The sequence below is a fragment of the Melospiza georgiana genome, chromosome 2, assembly GCF_028018845.1.
Source record: "Melospiza georgiana isolate bMelGeo1 chromosome 2, bMelGeo1.pri, whole genome shotgun sequence".
Classification (NCBI taxonomy): domain Eukaryota; kingdom Metazoa; phylum Chordata; class Aves; order Passeriformes; family Passerellidae; genus Melospiza; species Melospiza georgiana.
In genome coordinates, this window is record NC_080431.1 from 79,590,907 (window position 1) to 79,599,909 (window position 9,003).

The following is a 9,003-nucleotide window of genomic DNA, read 5'->3' on the forward strand; positions in this document are numbered from 1 at the left end:
TATTGTAGACCTGACTTTCCAGTTCAACAACAGAATTAGAGCTCTTAGGTATAGGCTCCCAGCAAAGCTGATTTCTTTGCACAAGAGAAAAAATTTTGACGTTAAAGCTGTCTGTGGATTTGAAAGCAGAATTTAAAGAGATAAGTCTGACAAGTAAGAATAATACAGTTAGCTGTTAGAATGTCAGAATTACTTATGTTCATAAAGAAAAGTAACATAATGTTTCATGATACTTTGCCTTCAAATGCTAATTGAATCAGCAGCTAAAAGGTCTCATGCTGAAACAGCAAAACATGAGTTGACACAAATCCATGCAGACAGCAGGGATACTGCAGGATACTGTAGGGTTTGATTTACAGTCTGGTCTAATTAATAGGATGATTGGAAACTAGCATGAAACATACTTATTTTTTTAAATGAACACTGCTTGGAACAAAGGAAGTAGCTTGAAAATGGCAAATAGATTTAGTGCAAACAAAGAATAGAATAAAACTTCTAAAATAATTAGATTTTGTGGGAAATAAATGATTGAATCATACACATTCAGAAGGAGAATGAAATCTGATAAATGCCTGTGCTGAGAAGGATCTGTGCTTACTGGAAATTAGATGCATATATGCAATAAACGTACAATAATAAAGACCATACCTGTTTTGACCTGCACATGCAAAAGTCACATCAAGGAACAGATTTCCATCTGTTTGGGTCTGTGTGGTTTGTTTGGGTACCATACTTACGAATAGAATGGCCAAAGTAAATGCTGTTAAACAAAGCCAGGAGGAAAAATAATTGGGGGAGATCTATACATAGAGTAAATGGCTCTTAGAATGTTTTTGAAGAACTTAAAAGGCATCACAGAAGAAGGCATACATTATAATTGAGAAGAATAATTTGTTGTAATTAAATTAAATTAAAATGCAAATTTAGCCTGAATAGCAATAAAACTTCCAAGGCAGTAAAGTTAAACTGTAATATTCTTTTTCAGGATAGTGTTGAAAGCCCTATCATTTGTCATTTCTAATGTCCGGGTGCCAACAGTGGTGTAAAAGCCACCACATAGAAAGCAAGCATGCACTGGTTACCAGGAGATGGGCAGGATCTTAATATCTGTCTTCTACCCCTAATTTGAAGGATTCTCTGAGTCTTGCACTGAGAAGCCTACCCCAGCATCTGATGAGAGACTCTTGTGTGTGTTTTGACTTTCCTTTCCTTTGTGTCCTGCAGTAAAAGGCGAGAGACCCCATACACAGACCGCCTGCAGCAGTATATTGGTGCACGAGGTAAGTGTGTTTGAGCAACAGATGGCAAGGGCCTGTCTCTTTCTAGGACTCATTAATACCTGTGTGTCTCAGGGTTTGATTCTGGTTATGTTTTGGGCTGTTTCCCCCACTGCAGGACTTGGAGTGAAGTACTACATTGATCCTTCAACCTATGAAGATCCCAATGAAGCCATTCGAGAATTTGCCAAGGAGATTGATGTGTCCCTCATCAAGATTGAGGAGGTCATTGGATCAGGTAGTGTGAGAATCTGCAGAGTGTTTGAAGTGCCTTCTTGTTCACCTTGAGTCCTGGCACAGTACTGGCCTGAAGTGGACCCATGGATCCATGGTACATCAAGTGTCTCAGGATATCTAAACCTTCATTTTTACCAAAATTCATTTTAACATACTAACTCTTAGATGCTGGCTCGAAGCCAAATTGAAAACACCCTTTGAAGACTCAAAACTCCTCATTTGAACACCAAAGATGTAGTGGTCTCCAACCTTCACCAAAAATTTTGACTTAATCTAAAGAGCCCCATAACCTCATTTGTATGCATTGCCCAAAGTCATCCACAGTAGAATGCTTTAGTACATCTGACTAAAATCCATTGCTGTGTTTCCTTACTTGAGGTGTGTTTCTTCCCTCCCTGACAGGAGAGTTTGGAGAGGTGTGCTTTGGGCGCCTGAAACACCCAGGGAAGCGTGAATACATGGTAGCTATTAAGACCTTGAAGTCAGGTTACACAGAGGAGCAGCGGCGGGAGTTCCTGAGCGAGGCCAGCATCATGGGGCAGTTTGAGCATCCCAATGTCATCCACCTGGAGGGGGTGGTCACCAAGAGCCGACCAGTCATGATTGTCACAGAGTTCATGGAGAACGGATCGCTGGATTCCTTCCTCAGGGTACCACAGAGTCTCCCACAACCACTAACCTCTTCATCTTGCTGTGTGCTAGTCTCAGACCTGATCATTTTGCCTGTCCTTCTTCACTCCTGTCTCCCTAAGTCCTCAGTTGCCCTCTTCAGGTGCAATAGAAATTATAGGAAATAGCCACAGTAAGTGGTTTCAGAGCAACATGGTGAAAATACTCCAAGGGCTCAACAACCATATAAAATTTCAGTATTTCAGACTTCTTCAATAATTAATGTAAACAGTGCCAAATCTTTGTACACACCCTTTCAGTTGCTTATGTACATGTTCCAAATTTTTCCTTTGTAATAACATTTTTCAGACTTTATTTCACAGAATATTTTCTAGTTTTAACATTGTGATGAAGTAATGAAACTTGCAGTTATTTTTGGATTTCAAGTTTTCTAGTAATGAAACACAAATACGGACAATCTATGTAGTATAGCTGCTTCAGTTCTCCTTTTTATTGATTCATGTGTTCATTCAGCCAGAAATGCTTTGGCAGGTACAATTTGAATAGCACATTGAGTAAAGCTGCATAGAGACCGTTGTAAAGATCTTAGTACAAGCAGATTTGTCTGCACACATTCATTTAGCCATCTTAGTGAGGTTAGGTGTAGGATGCTGAAGGGGGATGTGGCCCAAAGAGGAAGTTTGTCTTCAGGAGAAGTTCGTTCACCAATGTCTGATTTTATTTGAGGTTCATTGCTTTAAGCCCACCCTCCTTTGTTATGTGTTGTCCTTGAACCTGCAGATTTGGGCTGAAATTAAGATTGTGTGTTCTCTAATTTTATACATCCACATTGTTACCTTGCTCTTTGTTACTCTCCCCTGTTGGCTTGATGTTCTGTGGCCATGAGAGCCTGTGTTTGCCTCGTGCCTTGCAGCAGAAGGAAGGGCAGTTCAGTGTGCTGCAGCTGGTGGGAATGCTGCGGGGGATTGCAGCCGGCATGCGCTACCTGTCAGACATGAACTACGTGCATCGTGACCTGGCAGCACGAAACATCCTGGTCAACAGTAACCTGGTGTGCAAGGTGTCAGACTTTGGGTTGTCCCGCTTCCTGGAGGATGATGCTTCCAATCCCACCTACACGGGGGGTCTGGTGAGTCACTGCTGTGGTGGGAGTTGTGTAGTGCTCACAGAATTTTTCCTGTGTTCCTCCTTGGTTTGGTGTACCCTCTTAATTCCGTCTTAAGACCATAGAGAAGCATGGAGTAGAGCCTTCTGTCTTGTGGGCTATTTGTTCTAAAGCAGTAAAAATGGAAAATAACTGAGTACCTGAGCCACTCTGCCATGTAAAGTCTCGGTGCTGTTCTTTGTGGCCTGATGGTGAATAGGTCAAACCTCACAGCCTGATGTAGCTATTATCTTCCCCCTTTCATTAGCTTTTTATAGGAAGGATAAAGGACCGAAGGAGAGATTACAATCCCATACTGCCACTCTTTGAAGAAAGAGTTGGGCTTTTTCCTACAGAAAAGATAAATGACCTTAGTGTATTTATGGGCTTACAACCAACCATCAAATGAGCTTATTGCCTATGAAGTTGTGACACCTCTCACACATACTACAAAAAGTGTGGGAGTATAGCAGGTGGATTGAAAAAGAAGGGGATGAAGAATTCAGTCACTGAAAAGTGAAACAATTTTTAGATCTGTGCATTTTGAAGACCCAGCACCTGAATGGTATTTAATCTTACAGGTCATACCTGCAGTTAGAGAGGTCAAGATGGAAAGGGAAATGAGTTAATGCTAGCTACTCAGTGTATCTGTCCCTAAGTGCTGCAGTTTGGCATTATTTAAACGGTTTTAGATTTCCAAATGATTGTGACTCAGGAGGATTCTGCTATATGCCGCTTTCAAATGCTGTGAAGTAAAGCTGTGAAAGTATAAAATCATGGGATTTGTAGCATCATGGAGACATGATTCTCTCTTTTCATTTACACTTGTCAGCAAAACAAGGTGGAAACCTTGAACATTGTATGAATTAAAACCAGCAATGTTTCCAAGACCAAATCAATGGAACTGTCACTCCGTGCTCCAGGCTGTGTTGTGCTGCTAACATCTGATTGTTTCAGTGATGTTGTTTTCACAAGCAGTCCTTATCTCAATACATTCTTTGCTTTCTGTCTGCTTGCCAGGGCTGCAAAATCCCCATCCGCTGGACTGCCCCTGAAGCCATCCAGTACCGCAAGTTCACCTCCTCCAGTGATGTCTGGAGCTATGGCATTGTCATGTGGGAGGTGATGTCCTACGGTGAGAGGCCTTACTGGGATATGTCCAATCAGGATGTAAGTTTTGGAAGTGGTGAGGATTTACTTCTGCCTGCCTGTCCTGTATCAGTTCAAGCAGAAGAAAGGCACACACACTGAATTATTGAAGCTCTTTTGTTTTTTATTTTCCCAGTTGTGATAAAGCTTTGTTCTTTTCCTGCAGGTAATTAATGCCATTGACCAGGATTATCGCTTGCCACCACCCCCAGACTGTCCAACTGTTTTGCACCTGCTGATGCTTGACTGCTGGCAGAAGGAGAGGGTCCAGAGACCCAAATTTGAGCAAATAGTCAGTGCCCTGGATAAAATGATTCGCAAGCCATCGGCCCTCAAAGCCGTTGGCACTGGGACCAGCAGGTGAGATGGGGATTTAATGCAAAATAACAGGACTTGTCTCTCAGTAGGCATCATGAGGAAAGGAAAGCCAGAAATCAGGCTATATCATTTTTTCCTAACCCAGTCATTTGAGATTGGGAACAAACAGGAAGTGGAAAAAAAGAGAGGAAGCAGGTTGGAAGAACTGTATATCCTGATTCAGTTAATGGGGAGCTCTGAGCACTGAATATGACAGGAGAAAAATCTCGATGAGTTGCACTGAGATTGAGTGACTGAGGGATCATAGGGAATGAAGGGAGGGACACATCTGGGTGCAGCAGCACGAGATATTCTGCAATCACACCATATTATGTGAGCACAAGAGATGATGAAGGAAAAGAAGACCTTAGCCTAAGGAGGGAGGGAAGGAAGTCTCTACGTGGGAATAATTAGAACTGCAGCTTACATCCCATATTTTCCCAACTGCATTTTGCGGTCTGATGGAACAAGAGGCAGGAGGTCAGCAAAGAAGAAGTCTCTGGAGGGATAAATGGTGCCAAGGTTAGTTGCCTGCTGGGCTGATGACGAAATTACATCCTGCTGGCCTGGAGGGGTTTTCCCTGTGATTATAAATCTTGTATCAGTGGAATGCACTCCACAGCTGGGGAAGGGGAAAAGTATCTAGTGATGCCCAGTTTACCAAAAGCAGCACCTAAAGAGTGTTAAAGCTCTGGGTCAAGTTCAGATGATGAGGAAAAGAGCAAATACCATATGTAAACAGTAATCTCTTCTGCCTTTTAGTGCAAGTCTTTTATCTGATGGGTGTTGGAGCTGAAATAACGCACTCATTGGGTCATAGGTCACTATCTGACCAAAAGAAAACATTTAGGAGAGAGAGACCTAGTCACAAAAGTGAAAAGGTATATAAGGTCTCTTTCAGAAACCTCCTCACTGCAGTTCATTGCCCAGCTAATAGGTCTAGACCAAGAAAATGTGGAAGGATCTTGGGCAACAAGAAGAGAACGTGTCTGAGAAAATACAGGCAATGGGAAGGGAGAATCAATTTCTTGGGTTGGTTGATTGTTTTCAGGCAGAAAAAGGGACACTGGAAGTCTAAAAACAGCACATCAAAGTGGGACTTCAGGAACCAGGGCACGAAGAACAAATATTATTCTTCATTCTGTCCTCTTCGGAGGCTGCATTCTCTCCCTCTCATCATTCTTATTTTACTAGTGTGCTCAGCTGATGCTGATAACTTGGGTTTTAGAACCTGCCTCTTTTGCAGACCATCTCAGCCTCTCCTGAGCAACTGTCCTCCAGATTTCCCTTCCCTTAGCAATGCCCACGAGTGGTTGGATGCTATCAAGATGGGTCGCTACAAGGAGAATTTTGACCAGGCCGGTCTGGCTACATTTGATGTCATATCACGCATGACTCTCGAGTAAGTAACAGAGCAGGGAACAGCAAATACCAGACACTAAGTTTTCCATGCAGAAAGTGAAAGCAGTCTGAGAAATTTGCTATATGGAAAATACATACACATGGAAAAGGAGAGGGAAGCCAAAGCAAAGTAGCTACTGTTGCTTGCATATTACTAGGGTCTCTGGACGGCACCCATGCTGTGATACACTTGTAACCTGTATCTGTGAGTAGCAATTCTGATCCAGTGTGCATCAGAAGATGTATTGTCAGTGTTGCAGAGAGCCTGTTTATATCAGTGTTCATGACAGCTAGCACTGATAATAACAACCACTTTTAAGCAGATGTGTAGAACCAGCCACACCATATACTGTGTTGAAGTGTTATGTAAAAAACAGGATCCAGGAAAACAAACATTCTTGGAATCACATAATGGTTTGAGTTGGAAGGGACTTTTAAAGATCCTCTAGTCCAACACCCCTGCCATAAGCAGGGACACATTTAACTAGATGATGTTACTCACAGCACTGTCAAACCTGACCTTGAATGTTTACAGGGATGAGACATCCACAACTTCTCCTGGCAACCTGTTTCTGTGTCCCACCACCCTTCCTTATTTCCAGTCTAAACCTGCTCTCTTTCAACGGTTTCAAACTTCTGCCCCTTGTCCTGTCACTACAGCACCTAGTAAGAAGTCATTGTCCATCTTTCTTGTAAGACCCCTTTATATATTGATTGAGAAAGTTCTTTCTGGAGCCTTCTCTTCTAACTGAACAACTCCAGCTCTCTTTTTTTCTGTATGAGATCAGCCTTCTGATTCTTTTTTGTGGCCCAGTTTCACTGCTTCCTTTTGTACCTACCAAGTTCTGCCAACACCCCCTCCACCCACACACATTTTTCAAGCAAAAGCAGAAACCTCGTCAGCTGTTTCTCAGACACAGATAGACACACGCACATATCCATCCACATTTATTTGCATCTACAGCAAAATAGACTGAGACTGTTCAGAACAAGCAGTTCATTTTAACAACTTCTGTGTCCTCTGTTCCTTTGCAGAGATATCCAGCGTATTGGAATCACCCTCGTTGGTCACCAGAAGAAGATTCTAAACAGCATCCAGCTCATGCGAGTCCATTTGAATCAACTTGAACCAGTTGAAGTGTGATGTTTACATCATCCTCATTCCACTACTCTCAGACTCTGGAAAGGTCCTGGGGGAATTCAGAGCGATTTTCAATGTAAGGAAAATATGTCAGTATGCTACTTGAAGACTTAATGCACCCAGAGAGTGCACACCACGTGTCCTGTTCCATGAACAAAAACCAAGCCTTGCTGTGATTTGAAAGCAGAACTGAATGACTGGTGACAATTACATGTGGCTGATGTCATACATTGGGAATGGGTTTGGGGAGGGAAGGTTGTAATAACAGAGGGTGGAGATGAAATAATGGCTTGGACAGATCACAAGCACCTATTGCCTATTGTCTGCCAACGAAAGGTATCTGACAACTTTACAAAGTCATCCGCAGGCTTTATTTATGGCTGAGAGCCCAGCAAAGCTGCAAAGACATAATAAAGGCAACAAAAAATTAGCTTTTTTTTTCAGAAGAATGCCATTGTGGTGTGAAAGATTATTCCTCAGATGGAGATGAGCATCAGGCTATCACTTGGTGTGCCAGCTCAGTTCAGAACTGAAGTTCCAGCTAATGCACAGCATGTGGTAAGCAAAAACAGATGTCACCTGGTACTCAGGTTCAGAGTAAAGAATCGAAATTCAATGCTATTTCGTGTGCAGTTCTTGGGTATGCTCCATGATGGGAATTGCTAATCTTTTGTGCTGACGTGAGGAACAGTCCCATCTCTATTTATGGGACTGCAAGAGAATAAACAATGATACCTAGAATCCATCCTGCAAGACCTGCAAGTGAAGGGGGAAACAAACAGGTTCTGGTTCTCACAAGCCCATTCTTGTGAGGAAAGGCATAACCTGTTATATATGGAAATCCTGAGTACCCAGATCTTGGGTTTTGCTTTCTTCTGAACCCCATACAATGAAAAACAGAATGACAAAAATCTGAAACTCTTTGCTGCTGAAAAATACTTCCTCTTTTTCTCACCCTAGCCATTAGGGACAGTTTGATTTCTTTTTTTTTTTCAAGAAAATGCAGACATGCAGTAGTCAACTTCAAAAAGACAGTTGGAATGAGTGAGATGAAACTCTTTCCAAGGTTTTGTCAAGAGTGATCAGGGAATAGTACCAGTTCCATAAGTCATTTCAGTCCTTAAAAAAGGGCTAACAGTGTTCTTGGATTCAACAATGTTGATCCCAAGGCACATGAGAGTGACCAGAATGGCAGAGTTTATGTATCCCTTCAGGTAGACTATTACCTGTTTATGGGAAACTCTGCTTCAAGGAGCAGAGCTTTGGGGTTGTATCTGTCTATCTATCCTTATGAAGTTGAACTTGAGAGGAAAACTACACACTTGTCTACCTCATCAACACATAGGAAGGGAAATGGCCAAGGTAAACAAGACCCCAGTTATGATACCCTCTGTGTGTCTGGAGAGGAAACAACCCCATCTGTTGTGATCTGTGCTCATCTGTGGACTAGACATGAACCTCATGTATTTCTCTAGCTGTCAAGTATATCACAACTTCTTCACATACTACTCCTGTATGGATTTAAAGATTCCCCCAGTCAACCTAACAACTGAAGACCAAGAAGTCATATTTAAGAGTGATTGAAAAGTCCAATAATATGATGGGATGTGCTCCAGAATAGTTGCACTGGAATAGCCAGTGCAGTTTAGACTCTTTGCTGCAGCATT

General features: G+C 42.2%; 1 protein-coding gene across 2 annotated transcripts in view; it reads left to right on the plus strand.

Moving 5' to 3' along the window:
• Nucleotides 1–7,785, plus strand: part of EPHB6 (EPH receptor B6) — a 66,447-nt gene extending 58,662 nt beyond the window's left edge. For both annotated transcript variants that reach the window (XM_058045394.1, XM_058045393.1), the window contains exons 10-17: nucleotides 1,225–1,280; nucleotides 1,396–1,515; nucleotides 1,917–2,164; nucleotides 3,058–3,273; nucleotides 4,309–4,458; nucleotides 4,604–4,797; nucleotides 6,041–6,196; nucleotides 7,231–7,785. In XM_058045394.1, coding sequence (XP_057901377.1) covers nucleotides 1,225–1,280; nucleotides 1,396–1,515; nucleotides 1,917–2,164; nucleotides 3,058–3,273; nucleotides 4,309–4,458; nucleotides 4,604–4,797; nucleotides 6,041–6,196; nucleotides 7,231–7,339 — 1,249 coding nt within the window. In that variant the 3' untranslated portion in view covers nucleotides 7,340–7,785. The remainder of the gene's footprint in view (nucleotides 1–1,224; nucleotides 1,281–1,395; nucleotides 1,516–1,916; nucleotides 2,165–3,057; nucleotides 3,274–4,308; nucleotides 4,459–4,603; nucleotides 4,798–6,040; nucleotides 6,197–7,230) is intronic.
• The last annotated feature ends 1,218 nt before the right edge of the window (nucleotides 7,786–9,003 follow it).